The sequence below is a fragment of the Nelumbo nucifera genome, chromosome 1, assembly GCF_055504915.1.
Source record: "Nelumbo nucifera cultivar China Antique chromosome 1, China Antique-T2T, whole genome shotgun sequence".
In the NCBI taxonomy this organism is placed as follows: Eukaryota; Viridiplantae; Streptophyta; class Magnoliopsida; order Proteales; family Nelumbonaceae; genus Nelumbo; species Nelumbo nucifera.
In genome coordinates, this window is record NC_142649.1 from 170,183,398 (window position 1) to 170,202,661 (window position 19,264).

At 38.1% G+C, this 19,264-nt stretch overlaps 1 protein-coding gene across 4 annotated transcripts in view; it reads left to right on the plus strand.

Moving 5' to 3' along the window:
• The first annotated feature begins 325 nt into the window (after positions 1 to 325).
• The window catches only part of LOC104596523 (Survival protein SurE-like phosphatase/nucleotidase), a 128,287-nt gene continuing 109,348 nt past the window's right edge, over positions 326 to 19,264 (plus strand). For all 4 annotated transcript variants that reach the window (XM_010257718.3, XM_010257719.3, XM_088895206.1 and 1 more), the window contains exons 1-4: positions 326 to 1,065; positions 2,019 to 2,113; positions 4,449 to 4,513; positions 13,637 to 13,680. In XM_010257718.3, the coding sequence (XP_010256020.1) occupies positions 923 to 1,065; positions 2,019 to 2,113; positions 4,449 to 4,513; positions 13,637 to 13,680 (347 nt within the window). In that variant the 5' untranslated portion in view covers positions 326 to 922. The remainder of the gene's footprint in view (positions 1,066 to 2,018; positions 2,114 to 4,448; positions 4,514 to 13,636; positions 13,681 to 19,264) is intronic.

The following is a 19,264-nucleotide window of genomic DNA, read 5'->3' on the forward strand; positions in this document are numbered from 1 at the left end:
TTTTAGATCGGGGGCAATTTAGTTCTAACAAAAACTTTTTTCTTCTCATTCACCATTTTTGCAATTAACTTTTCAACATATATGAATTTTTTAATTGATTAAACTTGGTCATTTTTTATTCAAAAAGTCCAATCTGGGGCTTTTTATATAGACTATATTATATAAACCCCATGGGAAAATTATGTGCATTTTTAAGATTGCGCTACCGATTTGTGTAAAAAGTCATGACAACTCTTCTTGTTTCGGTGGCTCGGTCCAATCAAAGAATTCCAGTTCAGAGACGTGTCAATCTTGGCATTGAATGCATCGACGAGGGGAGTTCTGAGGGAGACCGGATCTGCTGCTCACACAGGGCGGCTCACACCGACTTGCCTATGTGTGAGGAGCAGATCCCGTTCCGTTCTGAGGGCACTCTACCTGCAACTTCCCCGTGACAAACCATCTATTGACTAAGCTCTCCTGACCTGATTTGCGATTTTGAAAGAGATTCCAACTCCAAAAGAGGAATGTGCGTCAGCAAAACGCAGAGAACAGTCGAACACATTAACGAATAACGATGATTTTGAATTTGTGTCGAGAGAAAGGATCTAATGAAAAGTAACCGGATCACCCTTCTTTCAGGTGTCTTGTCAATAGTCAATGGAGCCCACATAAGAGAAGCCTTGTTATCAATAGATCGACGGTCGAGAGATCTTGCGCTAATGACTAATGCGCAAGTTAAAAACCATTAATGTATTATAAACAGAAAGTCGGTTAACAACAACTTCTACTACGACCGGGGGCAAAAACCACTGCTACTACCGCGAAATCTCCCTCCAGAGCCTCTTCATAATTTGTAGTTTGTACTCAAAGCGGCGGGCGGTTCCCTTTTCCGTTTCTCATCCAACCTTCCAACTGTGATCGAAATTCCTTCTAAACGGAAATGGAGGGTGTTCGGGACTCCAGTACTCGGCCGGTAATCATGGTAACCAACGACGACGGGATTGATGCTCCCGGCTTAAGAGCTCTTGTTCAGGTCTTGGTCTCCACCAATCTCTACGAGGTTCTGGTCTGCGCACCTGATTCGTAAGTCTTCCGTCGTCCTTGCTTTTGTTTTTTTTTATTCTACAACATATACTTGTATTATACCTTGTCGTGTTTCTATTATCCAATGCTACATGGCTGCCTGGATTTTGAACAATCAATATTTGATTCTATGAATGCTGATTCTTAATGGTTGTTGAGCATTATTAGTTTCGGATGTTTAACTTCTTTTCTTTGTTTTCTTTTTAAATGTATCCGGCATGAAGGATTTCTTATTCTAGAAAATGGGTTTCTTAGTTGAAGATTTTGATTTTTTTGGACTTGGGCATGTAATTTCTTGGGTTTTCGTCCCGCAACCGGGATAGAAAATTGTCCTTGACATGAGTGGGGTTTACAGTCTACTCTGGTTGCAATGCTAATTCTTTAATTCTGCTTTTGTTCCTGTAATTCTTTTGCCACTAGCAATACTGTGTGTACAGAATCTGCAGTGCAGTAGTGCACTGCTAACCTGTTTATCGTTTGGAGAAATAATCTGTAATTTGATCTCAGGGTCGTTCCTGAAAGTAAATAGTCTGATATTAGAAATTTGTATTTTCACTTACTATTTATTGTTTAGTCTGTTTGTTTGGGGTTTATTGCATAGAGAATATACTCATTTATGACAAAAATAGAACATTTATGTTTTTAATCCAGTAATGTATGATTACTGACTCACGTATCCGAACTAAATATCTTTACATATCACAAGATTCTATTGCCCAACGTTAGAATTCTATTCCCTGATAGTCAACCATATTCTGGTAAAGAGTTATGGCTTTTACAAGGAAACAAACAAGTTGGATGTTCATTATTGATGCATTAGTGTGAGTCATGTGCTTTGCAGGTTAAAGGGTGTAATCCTTTTTTTCTGATTATCTAATTATAGAAAGTTAACTGTTCAAGCAGTGCCAACAGATTAATGGAGTCATTATATCCTTGTTTTTGCACTTTGACAGGGAAAAATCTGCTGTTAGTCACAGCATTACATGGCGTCATGCTCTTTCTGTGAACAGAGTTGAAATTGAAGGAACAACAGCTTATGCAGTTTCTGGTTGGTTCTAGCATGCAATTGTTGACTTTGATTCAACATCTTATTTAGTACAGATTTTTTCTTTAATGTGTATTTTTATTCATTTGAATTATCTTTATTGTTTGGATTTAGTCATTTGACATGTAATACACATTATTATAAGTGGTAAGGTGTGTATTTTCCTTTCTGTAAAACCTTTTGTATTTATCTTCTTCCACATGAGGGCCAAAATTAGAGTAGGGCCAAAACCTTTCTGTAAAACCTTAGGTGGGTATGCTTTTATAATGGAGGTTTGCAAGGTAACAATGATCTGAGTAGGGGTGTATTCGAGCCAAGCCAATCTGAATATCTGGCTATTCAAGCTCGTCATGCCAAAAATGTGTTAGGCTTGAGCTTGAGCTCGAATTCAAGCTTGATTGTGAGCCAAGCTTCTATATAAAATAAAAATTATACATATGAAAATTATTTTTTATTCTACATACAAAAAATTAAGAATAAATTTGGTGTGTATCATTATCTGACTGAAGCTTGGGATTCTTTGGATGGTTTGAATGTTAATTTAGTTTGGATTCATAGGGAACACAATCATACCGCAGATGGCCTAGCTAAATTTGGTGTGTATTTGGAGCATTTGTATAGCAACAAGCTTCCTCCTTTGTAACTTGTAGGGGTTCCCCCTGCTTTGTATAACTCCCCTTGATCCCCCCTTTTTTTCTTGATAAGTTCTGGTTAAATTTTCTCAAAAAAAATTATTTATTACCATACATATAAAAAATAAAAATATTATATATAATAATATTATTATACATATACAAATAATTTTTATTAAAATTTGTTTTTTATTATACATAAAAAATAAAAATATTATATATATAAATATTATTACACATATAATATATATATATATATAACTTATATGTATGTATATATTAGGCTTGCAAGCCTCACGAGCCGAGCTTCACTGGGCTCAAGCTCAGCTTGATTAGAAAACAAGACTATATATTGGGCTCGAGATTGGCTCGAAGCTTGGTTTAAACTGAGCCGAATTGAGCTTTTCATGAGGCGAGCTCGAATAGCTCATGAAAAGCTCCATTCATTTCCACCCCTAGATCTGAGCGTGTAATATAGTGGGTGGCCATTTATAACATCTTAAAAGGACTAGACAACGATATTAGTAGACAAAAAATCATGCTGAAAAATTGAAGAAAGCTTTAGGGAAAGGATATAAGTGCAATGTTTAATGTAAAGATTCTAATGCTGCAACCATCATGCATGAAATCCATTTATTGGCATATTCTCAGATTTTGCAATTGTGAGTCTTGGGTACTTTTACATTAATTTAATAGATTATTGAGGTAAAGACATTTAGGGGTCCATTGTTTGGTCCAATAATAACAATCTTGAACCGACAGGCGTGAGAATGTGGGTTTAAGTCTGAGAGCAGTCACTTTGTGCAAAAGATGCCAAAAGTTAGGTCCATATCTGGTCTATTCTCTCAAGACCTAGGATAGCTAGGACCAATATTGGGTAATGGTGCAATGGCGTATGTCCCTTTACTCTGAAGCTATAGCACTAGTACATATTTTTACAATATGAATATGCCCTAAGAAAGTGGGACCGATTAGATGGCCAACCAACTCGGGTAGCTTTTCTGGGCTTGATGCTGATCATCTCAGTAGGTTTAAGGTAGAGGCTGCTATTAATCATCATTCATAAATTTCAGCTTCTTACATTTCTTAGTGTGTGATGTTAGTTTCAATTATGACTATCAGGAAAAAGTTACAACTTAGTCTTAGCTTTTGCTTTTGGAAAAACTATTTGCATTATTTTTTCTTTTATCTATTATGTACATGTACACCTGTCTGTCAGTTATTTTACCAGATAAGACTACTTTTATCCATTGCGATGATAGAGAGAGGGCAAAAGGTAAGAGTGAATAGTGAGGTTAATGTGATCCGTGCCACATATCAAATTGTTAGTTTCTATTGCATTTCTTGAGAATATGAAAGAAGAGCTTATCTTGTGTTTAGAGTTCATCTATGGTTCTTAATCAAGCATCATAGAAATCAATTAACACTGCACTTTAACTATATGACTAGGAGATTAACATTCATTACATATTCAGCCACTACTTACCATTTTATTCTTTTGCTTTCTTGATATTCACTTCCTCTCCAAGTGCTCATGATTTGATTGTGTGTCAGTGCCAATTGCAGATGATCATGTGACCAGGGTTATCATTTGTTTGATAGACATGCAATTTCAATTTCCTTAGCAAATTGATCACTGAACATTCAATTTGACTTTTAATTAAGATTTGTTTCATTACAAGATCTAATTATGACATTACTTGCAGGAACACCAGCAGATTGTGCTTCTTTGGGTATTTCCAAAGCATTGTTTTCTACAATTCCTGATCTGGTAGTTATCTAGACTCTATATAGTTTCATAATTTAATTTATTTTGATGTTGTGAATCTTACATGGTTAATCAGTTGGAACCATGTAAAATAATGTACAAGTATGCTCTTTAAATTTTATGTATCCAAAAATGGTTGTGGTAGAAACCCCCAAACGCTTTGAGAATCAATACATTTCAATCTTTCTTTTGATGGGGTTAGCATCAGATCTCTTTCCTTTGAAGATATGAACATTCCTTTTCTATAATATGGTCCAGTAAGGTGAAAAGGCAATGAATTCCAAAGGATTCTCTAGACATTAAACCTCTAACTGGCAAGAGGAGATCAATGTAGGAATGTGTCAGTGGATGAGAAAAATGGCTTCATGTTTAATTGCTAACTTTTTGTTTGATCATTTCCTGGTTAAATAGTTAGGAAGTAGGTTATCAATGGATCATATCATGATTTCGTTGAGCTGGATAGTTGGTAAAGATTAATTTTATCCAAAATATTAATTTTATTAATGGAGAAAGAGTGGGGTTTCCTTGGGCTGGGTTGTAATATGCAATAGATCTATAGCTGTATCTTTCTGCTCCTTGATTTTTGGAGCTTTCTTTGTTCTCTCTTGGTCTGCTGTCCACATTTGTAGGCAGTGTGGAGTTTTGCTTTAATGAAATACTTCTGTTGTTATTAAAAAAAGAAAAAAAGAGAGAGAGAGAGCAGAATAAAATGGAGTAGGGGTTCAACTGTGAAAGCCAGACACAAAAACAAAAGAAAAAAAACAATTACTACAAATTTAAAAGATCCCCAGATTGAAAGGACCTTCCAGAGAGAGAGTCTGTAAAGTCATTGGCAGTTTTAGGCACTTGTGAGTACATCCTGGTATCCAAGGACTCAAGTCTTTCTAACCAAATGACAATGAACTCTAGGACAAACAGACATAGACACAATACAACACTCATTCCACCTTCTACAACCAATCCATCCAGGCCAAGAGAAAGGGAAACTTTGAGGTTCAATAAGAGAGAAAAAGCCTCTGCTTCACAAGAATGCACTTTCCCCTCAGACATTGAGAAGATGTAGATACTACTTGATTCCTAATGCCTGGGTACTCTAATGTTTGAGTTACTTGGGTTTCCCAAAGAACCTCTGTCATAATTTCAGTTTTATCAAGTTGAGGTCAAGGGGCCATAAATGGATGGCCTCTAGTCTAGGAGAACAGGACCCAGCTCTAGTGCTGGGATATTAAGTTGCCAATGCAAGTTTATTTTATAAGGGGCATTGGGGCAGTTGGTTGTACCATATACTTTTATATTCATCCCAATGTTTTAAAATGCAGAGGTGTGATGTGAGGCATTTCACTACCTGGAGGCGTGAGGCATAGTTCAGAACGCAAGGAGTGTAAGCCTCCTTAGAAGCATAAGCGCTTCCAGCATGCTCCTTTGGTCATTTTGGGGGCACCTCTCTTGGAGGCACACTTCTAGGCGTATGCCTCATGCCTTTTAAGGTCACAGATTCTAGGGAGAGATGAATTACCTGAGCTTCACCATGTCTACTACCTGGTGAGGAATGAAGAAGTAAGGAGAAAGGAGATGCAAGTTGACTCCCAGACACAGTCAACAGAACTACCTGGAGAACATTCAGCCTTAGTTTCCAGTAAGGGGAATAGATTTTCAGACAAGAAGTCTCTCAAGTGTACCCACTGTGGTGGTGAGAAACACACAAAGGAGAAATGTTGGGTCTTGTACCCTCATTTGAAGCCAGCTGCTCTGAGAAAGGACAAAAGGCAACATAAGGGCCACACAGCAAGTGGGAATCTTGCCACCAACAACAGTAGTGACAACTCAAAGAGTACTCAGACAGTGTCCTCTTCCACCGCAAGGCAGGCTGTCGACTCCTCTGGACCAAGTACTTCGGGCTTCACAGCTAGTGAGGTAGAGGTTCTCAGCCGGGCATTAGCCCGTATGAAGAACAATTCTTTAGCTTCCACCTCTCTTGCCAAATCAGGTACAGCCTCTGCATTTAGTGCAACTAGTTCCATTAATTCTACCTCTTGGGTGATTGATTACGGAGCCACTGACCATATGACACATATGTCCTCCTTATTCTCTACATATCATTTGTTGTCTGGCCAGGATAAGATGAGAGTAGCTGATGGGTCCCTCTCCACCATCTCTGGAAAGGGGGTGGTTGACCTAAGCAAGGATCTCTCTCTTAAATCAGTCCTACATGTTCCTAGTCTTACCTCAAATCTGTTGTCTGTTTTAAAGCTTACAAAAAATTTGAACTGCAGTATAACTTTCTTTCCTTCTCATTGTGTCTTCCAAGACAGATTGATGAGGAGAACGATTGGGAGTGGTCATGAGTATGGGTGCCTTTACTATTTTGATGAGGATGTCAACTCAGCCTTGCAAGCTTCTGCTACTACTAGTTCGGAAAGTGTGGAGTCAATAGCTAATCTGCACTTGTGGCATGCTAGGCTAGGTCATTTGTCTTTTTCTTCTTTAGCAATGTTGTTTCCCAAACTATGTAAGGGCATTCCGAGTCAGAGTTTAATTTGTGATGTGTGTCAAATGTCAAAACAATGTAGATCAATGTATCCAATTTCTAGTAATGAAATTCAAGCCCCTTTTGATTTGGTTCATTCTGATGTTTGGGGTCTTTCACCCATTGTTTCCATTGATGGCTTCTGTTACTTCGTCAGTTTTATTGACCATTATTCTCGGTGCACTTGGATTTATCTGTTGAAAGGACGTGATGAAGTTCCCCGGATAACTATGATGTTTTGCAAGATGGTTGAAACACAATTTGATAAAAAGATCAAGCAGTTCCGTTCAAACAATGCAGCTGAATACTTTGAAAGATCCCTGAACTCATTCATGGAAGATGCAGGCATGTTACATCAATCATCATGTGCTTACACCCCTCAGCAAAATGGGGTTGCTGAGCGCAAGAACAGGCACCTATTGGAGACAACATGAGCCCTTCTTTTCCAGCACAATGTGCCCAAGCAATATTGGTCTCAAGCTGTTCTCACTGCATCATACCTGATAAATCGGATGCCATCTAAGGTACTGGGTATGGAGACTCCTTTCTCTGTTTTGTGTCCCACTCTTCCAGAGTTTCCTCTTCCCCCACGGGTTTTTGGTTGTACATGCTTCATACATGTGAAGGATCCAAAGAAAACCAAGCTGGATCCTAAGGCTACAAAGGGAATATTTTTGGGGTATTCTCCTACACAAAAGGGGTATAAGTGTTATGATCTTGTCTCCAAGAAAAAATATGTCACCAAAGATGTAGTCTTTTTTGAGTCTCAACCCTATTTCCAGTTTTCTCAGAATCCTCTTCAGGGGGAGAGTAGTGGGTTGGAAGAGGATTCTCAGTCTCCCTTCTTTTTTGTTCCCCTTTCATCACCTTCCACTACTCCTAGCTATAACATTCCGGGTCAACCTAGTGAGACTCCCACTGTGCCAATTACTTCTCCAGATTCGGCTGATGCTTCTGAAGGTTCCAGTAAACAAGAGAAAGAGATACTTACATATAGTAGAAGGAAGAAGGACCCTCAACCTAGATATGATGTTGGAAAGAAGGTATGTAAACTAAGGAAAGCATTATATGGTTTGAAGCAATCTCCCCGGGCATGGTTTGAGAGACTTTGTTTGGCCATGAAGAAAGTGGGGTACACTCAAGAGCAGTGCAGATCATACATTGTTTACAAGGAGACAGGATGACAAACTTACAACACTCATTGTGTATGTGGATGATATGGTGATTACTGGAAATGATGTGAAAGAGATGAAGAGGCTGAAGGAGTTCTTAGCTTCAGAATTTGAGATCAAAGACCTGGGAAATCTGAGATACTTTCTTGGGATTGAATTTGCTAGATCAAGAGAAGGAATCTACATATGTCAAAGAAAATATGTGCTAGATCTCCTAGAGGAAACAAGCATGATGGGGTGCAGGCCAACAGACACTCCAATAGAACCAAACCATGGATTACAAGAATCATTGGGTGATGAATACTGTGATAAGGAAAGGTACCAAAAATTGGTAGGAAAACTAATATACTTATCCCTTACTCGGCCAGACATTGCCTATGCAGTGCATGTTGTCAGTCAATTCATGCACTCACCAAAGACCCCTCATATGAGAGCAGTGGAAAGAATTCTCAGATACTTGAAGACTTGCCCAAGGAAAGGAATTCTATTCAGGAAAAACAACAGACTTGAAATTGAAGCCTACACTGATGCTGATTGGGCTAGGTCTGTTGGAGACAGAATTCTTGGGAGGAAACCTAGTCACATGGCGCAGTAAGAAGCAGAATGTTGTGGCTAGATCAAGTGCAGAAGCAGAATACCGAGCTATGGCACATGGGGTTGCTGAACTCTTATGGCTCAGAACCCTCCTTAATGAACTTGGTATCAAGACTGAGGGTCCCCTCAAGCTGTATTGTGATAATAAAGCTGCTATCAACATTGCCAACAATCCCGTCCAGCATGACAGGACAAAACATATTGAAATTGATCGACACTTTGTCAGAGAGAGAATTATTTCAGGAGAACTCTGTGTGCCTTATACTCCATCAGAGATGCAGATTGCAGATGTATTAACAAAAGGGCTGGCAACAACAAAGTTCAGGGACATACTTGGCAAGCTAAACATGATTGATATCCATGCTTAGCTTGAGGGGGAGTGTTAGAATGTTAGAGTGATGTTTGGCTGATAAGAGTTCTTATTAGCCCATTCTTGTGTTTAACTTATCTTGTAACTGGGTCTGTGTTAATGGGCCTAATCCTGTTTAATGATTTAAGTCATCTGGGTGTCCCATCACTAATCAGGGGCATCCCAGTAATTTCTTGTACCTTGTACTACATTCATCTATAAATAAAAGACTGGTCGACTGGCTAGTACAGTTCGACATTCTCTTCATTTCAGTGGTTCTCTTCTCTTCTTTGCTACTTCGAGTATAGCTCCTCAGATTACATGTAGTTAGGTTAGAAACAAAAAGGGTTTTAGAAAGGGAAAAGGAAGTAGTGGGTGAGATGGGCAGAGGTAGATATTGCAACCAATGATGTCTAACTTTTCACCATTAACCATAATAATATGTTTGTGATGGGGTACATGTAAATTATTGGGTTGACTGGGATATGCCCCTATTATATGATTTGAAGCATTAGAGTTAATAATTGAAAAATAAGAAAGAGAAGAACAATTACTAGGAGATTTATTAGCCAGGCCAATAGTAGAAAAAGCAGAGAAGATAGAGAAGGAATTTGATGATTTTTTGATCATCCAAGGATGTAGAAGAATCAGTTGATTACCCCTCAATGGCTTGATAAGCACAAGGCATGGTTTTCTTCCGAGCCCCTTTATAGGTCGGATAGGACAATCAGGGATAATGTGTCCATGTTGTTTGCAATAGGTACAAACATTTTTCTTCCTATAGTGGGTCATGACATGGCTGAACTCCTTACACTCATAGCATTTGAACTTTAGATGGACCCCTTTGACCTGATTTCTTTCCTTTGCTAATTATGATTTATGAAAGCAATATCAGTTCTAGTCTCAATTGATTTCTCGTCAAGCCCAATTGTAGTTAGAAACCTTGTTTCCTCCCTAAGAAGTTCACCCAATACCAATGTTCAAAGAACCGGACCGGGCATATAGAACTGGAGAAGGGAGAGGGTCACAAGTCAGAGGTTCAATCGGGGTTGGGCTGGAGGTCGAACCATGATAACGTGGCATATACATATATATTACAGGTCATATAAATACTATATATAAAATAATTTACAACTTTTAATATACTTAAATATGGTGTATAGATGGCAAGTTCCTTAGTTTTTAAATCAAATAACCAAGGTTCAAGTCTCTTAATTTACATTTTCTTTAAAATACATGCATAATTACAATAAAGAGTCATTAATTAACACAAGTTAAGAGGTGGATTAGTGGTAATTAAGCAATATATAGAATAAGAGCTCATGGGTTCAAATCTTGTTAAATACATTTTAAAATTTCAATTTATCGAAGACCCGGGTTGTTTCATGAAACTTGGACTTCTTCACCGTTTTTTTGGTTAAACTGGACGGTCAGCTGGTTTTCACCGGCTTTTTAACAAAAACAGTTATTGGGGCAAGACTGAACTGGCCAAGGTCCCGGGTCACGGTTCAACCGGTCTGACCGGCCATTTCGATCCAGTTTTCTAAACACTGCCCAATACTGAAGCCAAATTTGGAAGAACCCCTTTGCTCAACATATTGGATCTAATAATCTCATGTTCTGGTTGACGTATCATAGGAAACTGGCCAACTTTCTGCTTCTCAAAATGTTTCTGTAGATACGTGTTAAGTATCAATAGAATAGGCAAATATTCTGCCCGCAGATCAGGAAACCGGATCGAAATGAACCAGTTCATATTCTGCCCGCAGATCAGGAAAGCCAGCATAATATTCTTGAATTTTCTTGTCTCCTTCACAATAGGCAAATATTTCTAAATCAAGCTTATATTACCTAGATGTTAAACCGATGATAAGGTTTCTTTAGATAAGAATACATGTCATAGGCAGTGCACATCCTCCTCATGGGCACAACAATACTAGACTCAATCATGCTAAAAATCCTGGAAACCAGTTTTCCATTATCTAACTTCCACTTCTGATAAGCTTTGGTGTCGACTTCACTAGGCTGAGTGACTGGACCATTCAAATAGCCTTCTATTACTCTCCCTTCAACATAAAAATCAAAATGGAATTTCCACATTCCATAGTTGGCTCCATTCAGTTTAGCAAGAATGGTTTCAGTCTTATCATATGTCATCTCAAAGAAAAACAACTCTGAAACCTGATCTTGTAGAGGAATAAAATCTGATTTAACGAAAAATAATATATGGCATCCCATAATAGCAGTAGAAGATGAGGTTTTAAGACGACCAAAATCAAACTTATGTACCCGATTTGAATGATTAGGGTGACACCTAATCAAAAGTTTCAATCTAAACAAATCAGAGAATGGGAAGACCAATGGTGCTGAGCTGAGCAGAAGTGAAGCAGTTTGATTTCCAGAAGACTTCAAATCTGAGATTGAACAGAAATCCCTCTAAATCGAGACAGAAAATTCCAGAAAAGTTTTCTAAATAAATTTAAAATAGTCTCCAATCAAGATCTTGAGTTGGCAACCACAGTCCTTACCAGCGAAGAATCACACACTCTTCATCCCAATTGAACCAGTTCAGGGACTGTTCTGATACCATGACAGTCTGTTGTTCTCTTGATAATAGGGTTGAAAGGGAGAAAACATGAGAAACAGCATGAAGGGTGTTGAATGAGTCAACTCCCACCCCAATATATATTCTCCTAATCTCTACAAAACAGAGAAAGGGTCATAAATTGAAGTAAAAAGTTAAGATGCAATCTATTAAGGTTCTCAGGTCCAGAATGAGAAGATGGTCTTGAAGGTTAAATGGGATTTGGATGGTTCAGAAATCACAATTCAATTTTCTCAATGTGCAGGTTTGTATCCCATTTCTATGTTCATTGTATGAAAAATTAGGAAGTCCGCTCCTCCAAGAGGGAGGGATTTTGGATATGTGGTGGGCAAGTTGAGCACAATGAGGACAACACACGTTAGACTCTCTGAAGAGATTAGAAAACTTGGCTTTTGTCACCTAATATTTTTTGATATGTGAAACCCAAAAAGAAGCTGATCTAGTAATTGTCTTGTTGCATTGTTGATATGGATTCATTTCTTGGGTCTCCCCCTGTGATGCATAATTAGATGGTGCATGTTTTTGGGAGGTACCATATCATTTGTGGTGGTTGGAAGAAAGACAGAATGTTATTTGAAGTGAAGATTAACTATTTGTTATGATAAAATTAAAGCTGGAATGGTTCAGTAGGGATTTGGATTTGTTTCTGGAGTGTCCTTCCTCTAGCATAGAAATTCTTAAACGTTGCTTGGACATAATATTATCGGGCTCACTCCTGATCCAATCTAGTGTATGCATCATTTAAAGAAGGTGAAAGCATCTATAACCTATGTATGATCTAGCTAATGAGGAAAAGAGATTCTTGTGGGGCTTGAAGACTGTCCTTTAGTTCAATGGTTGAGGCTTTCCCACTCTATTGGTTTGGATGGATTGGTAAATGTTATTACTCAATGCTGGAACTGAGGTCTATAGGGAAAATTTCTTTTATAGGGATTGCATTCTTTTCTAAAGTTACATTTTCGTGGTGTTGTCTTTATTAACAGCAAATGGGTTTCTTATTGTACTTACCACAGCAAGTGGAACTATCAAGTTGAACCTTGATGGCTGCGGTATAGGTAGCCTGGAAATTCAGGTATTGGAGGTGTGTTTAGGGACTGCCATGGCATGATAGCCACCATCTATTCTGGGCCTATAGGCTTTGGCAACTCTAGTAGAGATGAGGTGCTAGCAATACTACTACTGCAATTCCTAGTGTTCTGTTGGTTGGGTGTTACCTTGACACCCAATAAGTTTGTATCTATCATTTCTATTTAATAAAATTTTCTTCATTACTCTTCAAAAAAAGAAAAAGGTTTAAGAATGGAAAAATCCCTCAACTACAATAATCTTTTGGTTGAGGAGATTCTAAGGTGGTGGTGGAATCAAGGTTCAAAATTTCAATACGATACACCCTGTATCAGGTGCATTGTATCAAATCATTAGCTTTCCAAAACCCCAAATAAGCGGTGTTTCGGAATTTCATCACTTTCAGCTGGGTATGCAAGCCTAAAACTGACCCCCCGAGACATTTTTGAAAAAAAAAAAAACTAAAAAGAACCTTGGGTGAATAGGCACATTATAAGAGAGGTGATACCTAGAGAAATATGAATATCATTCAATTGGATAAAGTAATCAGGTAATGGACTAGCTGACACCTTATTAGGCAAGGGGATTTAATTCCAGGAGTTGTACTGGGGTAGGGTTTGCCATGGAGATTGAATGTACACTAAAAGATAATGGATGGATAAGGGGTAGTATTTTAGTCAGTGACTTTGTAAATCAAAATTTCTTTTTATAAAATCTTTAAAATTTCTGAAACTGATAAAGAAATCATTTGTTACAGATAAAAGAAAAACTTGATTTTGTGAATTACTAATATTTTTCATGTACCTGTTCACAGGTTATTAGTGGCATCAATATGGGCAGCAACTGTGGATATCACGTGTTAGTAATACATACTTTGTTGCACTCTTTTTACTATTAACCAGTATATTCTTGAGCAGGACAAAATTTCTTAGGCTCCATATAATTCAATGGAAGACAAACTTGGAAGTCACTTTTTAGTAAAACCATTTCTTTTTGTGTATTTTCTACTGTTTGGAGGATGCTGAGTAAAGTAGTTTTATATTATATTGTTAAAATGGTCTAGCAAGATGAGAAAATCAAGGTTTGTACTCATATCTGTTGAGGATTTTTATAGTTTTGTTACTTGATTTTGTTTAGATAGGAAGTGGGGACCACAACATATTTTTTGGGAGATTTTAGAGTAGTGCTTTTATGTTTTTTATTGAATTTTTTTTTTTGGTATCAGCCGCCCTGTAAGGGCATATCAGTCATTGTACATAGTTTTTATTTTAAGTATAAATATTAATGGGAGGGGGTGGCCAGATTAGTTTTTCCTTCTTCGTTTCTTTACTCTTTCTCTTCTCTTCTTCTCTCACAAAGCACTTCTTTTCTTCCTCTTTCTTTTACAGTTTTTGGTTTCAGCAAATTTCTACTTGGTATTAGAGCAAGGGTTTCTTGAGGTTGATTCATGGCTTCATGCAGTCCTAGATCAGCCATCTGCATGAGGAGATAGAGGCCTGATGATTTTTTGGTGGGTTTGAGTCATCAAAGGTGATCTGTATTTTGGCATCAAAATCACGAGGAACTAGAGTGTGGGGAAGAATCCTAGTTAAGTTGGACTTTTCATTTTTGACCTGGTGTAGGGTACTTAGACCTTTCTGAACTTCTTTAAGTTTTTAATAGGGGTAGTTCAATTTATGGCTTTTTTCTGAGCTTCCTGGAGAGATCGATACCTTTTTCTCTCTTCTCCCACAACTCTTAGGAAGGGAGATTTCTCTCCGGGTAAGGTTTTCTTCCTCTGAAAAGGCTTTCCACCCTTATTTCTGAGATCGATACGATCTTGGAGTGTTTTTTCCTAATCCTTTTTTGTTTTTAAATTGATTAAGTTGAAATGGAGGGTTAAAGTACTAATCAAAAGTTAGCTGGTGGACTGGTTCTAGGTGTAGGAGGTACCAATGATCCTTTTGGATTTGGGATTATTACCACAATAAGATTGGATGGTATAAACTATTTAGAACGGGCACAATCAACCAAAATGGCCATTGGTGCTCGTGCGAAATTGGGGTACATTATTGAGGAGGAGAAGAAACCTGATACATATTCTTCCCGGTGGGTGCAAGAAAATTACATGGTGATGTCTTGGTTGTGTAATTCAATGTTACTTCACATTGGTAAATTTTTTTGTGGGCTAATATTCCAAAGGAGATTTGGGATGGAGTGACTGAGACCTATTCCCAGAAATAGAATGTAGCCAGAACCTATTAGTTGAGGAACCATGTGATTAATACAAAATAGGGAGATAGACCTCTTGCTATGTAATTCTCTATGCTAAAAACACTTTGGTAGGAGATAGATCACTTAGAGACTATGGTCTGGGAGAATACTAAGGATGTTGCAACCTATCAAAAAATGCTGGAGAAGAATAGGGTATTTGAGTTCTTGGCTAAACTAAACCTTGAATTTGATATTGCCAGACAACACATTCTTTCTAGAGAAAGTGCGACTCTTTCTCAAACATATGCCTTTGTGTCTGGAGAGGAGAGTAAGAGGAATGTTATGATGAGATAGTTTGGGATTGACCGGTCGGCTATGGTTAGTACACTTAAACCTAAGCCAAAAGGAGATAGGGGGGGAGCAATGAGGTTAGGAGGGAAGACAAGAAGGACTTGGTGTGTGATTACTGCAAGAAGCCTAAGCAATACTAGAGAAACCTGCTGGAAGCTCCACCCACATCTTATACCAGTCTGGGTCAAGAACAAGAAAGGGAATGCTAATGTGGCAATTATTGAAGACTCATTAGTGCCTCTTACTCAATCTGACTTGGAGTCCATTGTAGTAGCAGCAGTTAGGACAGAATTGGAGAAGTATGGGCAGCTTGTAAGTAAGAAGGATTCGACTAGTTCTAGTTCTTCAGGTGGGTAGCGAAGTGCAAGAAGCTTAGGAGCTAGTCACACTACCACTTTTGATCACATAGGTAATTCATATGCCATTGCAAATTATGCATCCACCTCAGATAAGGAGGGACTTCCTGAATTATAGATTCAGGAGCATCTGAGCATATGGCCAATATGTCTACCCTTTTTACTTCTTACCAGTTGTGTTCTAGTAGAGATAGAGTCTCTACAATAGATGGTTCTTATATTCCCATTGTTGGGAGAGGGACAACTAGGGTCATTGATGGTATTACTTTGCCCTCTGGTTTACATGTTCCTAGACTTCACACGAATCTTCTTTTTGTGAGTAGTTTGGCAAAACTTCTGAATTGTTCAGTGACTTTCCTTCTTGGTAATTGTGTTTTGTAGGATCTAGAGTCAAAGAGGATGATTGAAAGTGGTCGTGAGGGAACGGAGTATAATGAGCCTATGAGATATCAGTAACCATGTTAGTAGTAGTAGTAATGGGTTAGAGTTAGTGAGTTAGATTATGTTGTGGCATAATTGTTTGAGTAATCTTTTTTTCAGTTCATTGTAATGCTTATTTCCAAAATTGTTTGAGTTTGTTCAGTTGTCCAGTCTAGAGCGTGAAAGTTTGGTCAGTTTGGAAAGCATTGCAGACATTCTTTTAAATCAAGTAATAAAAAAAGTTCTTCTGCTTTTGATATTGTTCACACTAATGTATGGGGACCTTATCATATTTCTCCAATGGGTGGTTATTGCTATTTTCTTTTGTTTGTGGATGATTACACTCGGTATTCTTGGATATATTTGATGGGGTTGCATGATGAGGTACCTATTTTGGTGTGATAGTTCTAGTAGATGATTCTCACACAGTTTGGAGTGAGGACTGAGATTTTCAAATCATACAATGCTAGAGAGTATTTTGAGAAGGATTTAGCCCACTTTTTTTAGAGCATGGGGGTGATTCATCAGAGTAGTTGTGATTATACACTGCAACATAATGGGGTAGTAGAAAGGAAAAATAGACACATTGTAGAAGTGGCAAGAAGTCTTATAGTGTATGCTTCACTTCCTGTTCAGTTTTGGGGTGATGTAGTTCTCACGGTTGTGTATTTGTTCAACCATGTATTTTCATGCATCCTTGGGTTAAGGTGCCACACACTCTTCTGTTTCTAGAGGGTGAGATATTTCATATACCTTTGAGAGTTTTTGGATGTGTTTTTTTTTTGTCACATTCTTCGTCCTTATCATAGGAAGCTGGATCCTAAGGCTAAGAAATGTGTCTTTCTTAGGTATGCTCAAAAACTAGAATGGGTACTGTTGTTATGATCCAGTGTTAGGTTTGTCACTATGGATGTTACTTTCTTTGAGTCTACATACTTTTTCTTTGGTGATTCTCCTCAGGGGGAATGCTTTGGGGATAAAAGCTCACAATTTGTTCCTCTTCCTATTCCTTCATCTACTCCATTAGCTCCACCATCAGGTCTACATACTTTTTCTTTGGTGTTTCTCCTCAGGGGGAATGTTTTGGGGATAAAAGCTCACAATCTGTTCCTCTTCTAGGTATTTCCCTTGAGCCTGTTGTTGCTTCTGATCCCATTGATGATGCTTCTGTACCTAACAATGATGTTGCAGTTGATCTTGATCTTCCCATTGCACTTCGCAAATATGGAAAAGACTATTACCCTTCATTCTTTAAATTTTCAAAACAGAAACGTTTGAATAAGCATATAAGGAGATTTTTTTTTTTTATTCCAGAAATTTCAATACCTTCCATTCCAGAATCAAATGCATCAGGCTCAGCCTGGGAATAAGCAGGAGCTTCATTGTCCCGTATTACTGCATCATGCCCGTCAATCTCCTCTTCAAATTTTCTCTTCAAAAGATCACCAGATTTTTCAACCACAACACATGTTTGAAACTGATGGTGGCTTTAATTTGATGGTAAAATCAAAATGAGGTGCTCCTCACAAAGAGAACGGTTGTAGCATTTAGAGAAGCCTGACCTTGTAAGTTGTTCCAACTGAAATAGGTCTGCAACGCTGTGAGGTGTGGGGCCAACTAATTGGATAGAGAATCCTGATCTCTGGAGGCAGGCAACCAGATGTTGGTATTAATCGACAACTGTTCATCCAAGCTATTCACCAACTTGGAAATGCTTGGTGAAAGAATATTATACATGTGTGTCTCTAAACCCAAAACTCCATATCTGCACATAATGGAAGTGGGGCCAGTTGCAACAGATTCGCTTCATCAAGGAATTTGTACAGGATTCTCTCTCTGATAATCCATTTCAATTGAGTTTCAGAACTAGCAAGCTTGTAAGGGAGCTGAGATTCACTCCAGCAATGCCACCACCTATGACGGCCGCCCATCAACACCACCCATCAACTGTCAGGGTGCCTATTTGTTAAGAGGACTATCAATATTGGGTTCTCCCAACAGACTCTAGATAGACAATAGAATGGTTCTGCAGTTATAATGATGGAACCAGCACTTCTCAGTTTGGGTTTGATAATGATAAAACAGGGGAGAACACAAGGCAAGTAGGGAGAAGAATAATGAGAGAATGACGGAGCAAAGGAGAAGAAGAAAGAGGGGAGGCAGTAAGAGAAAAGGAAGAGAAGGAAAGAAGAGAATAGAAAGTGAGGAGGAGGAAGACTGTTAGACTGGTTCTATCTGTTAGGTTTTATTTTGAAAATTTGATGAACAATGAAGGGAAAAATTGACTGCAAAAGGGTAATTTTGGGTTTTACAAGAATTATGTCATGTGAATGGATAGTGATGGAACTTTAGCGGATGCTAATGGGAGGGGAGGGTTTAGTCAATTGTCAGAAAACTTAAGGGTACTCTGAGACAACTTTTAAACAGTAGGGTTAAAGTCAATTTCCTAAAACTTAGGGGGTACTTTAAGAGATTTGCTCATAAGAACATTAGTAGTTGGCCTATAATAAACATGCCTATATGTTATTGGTTAGATTTATTAGCAGATACAAGTTCATGAAAAGTAGATTAACATTTCATGATTAAAATGTAAGGTCTTAACTAGAAATAAGAGAGTTCTTTAACTTATGGGAACTGTCCTAGCAAACCCTTGCCCATTTGACACTAAGGTTAGGGTGCAGTGCATAGTTTCTAGAGAACACTCTAGCATGAACACTTGTAATTTTATTAATACGGGGACCCCCTAATTAATGTGAGTTGTTGTTCTAGGGCTTGTATAAGAAGAGAAGAGAGAAGAAGGATGTATCAAAGAGAGAAGTGTGTTACTGTTCACACCCTCAAAAATGTTATTTATACTTTGAAGAAAAATTACAAGAAAGCCCATACTTGGGCACCGAAATACAAAAGATGATGAAAGGACTAAAACACCCTTGTCCAAACTGTTTGCTGAAGTGTAGAAGTAGAAGAAGAAGAAGAAGAAGAGAAGAGATCAGTGAATGGATGGCAGTCCAATCTCAGCCGGCCCTAGAAGCCAATACTTGTATTAACATTAAGATATTACAGAAAAAGACTAGAATGCCCCTGATTAGTGATGGGACACATAGACAGTACAAAATAAAACA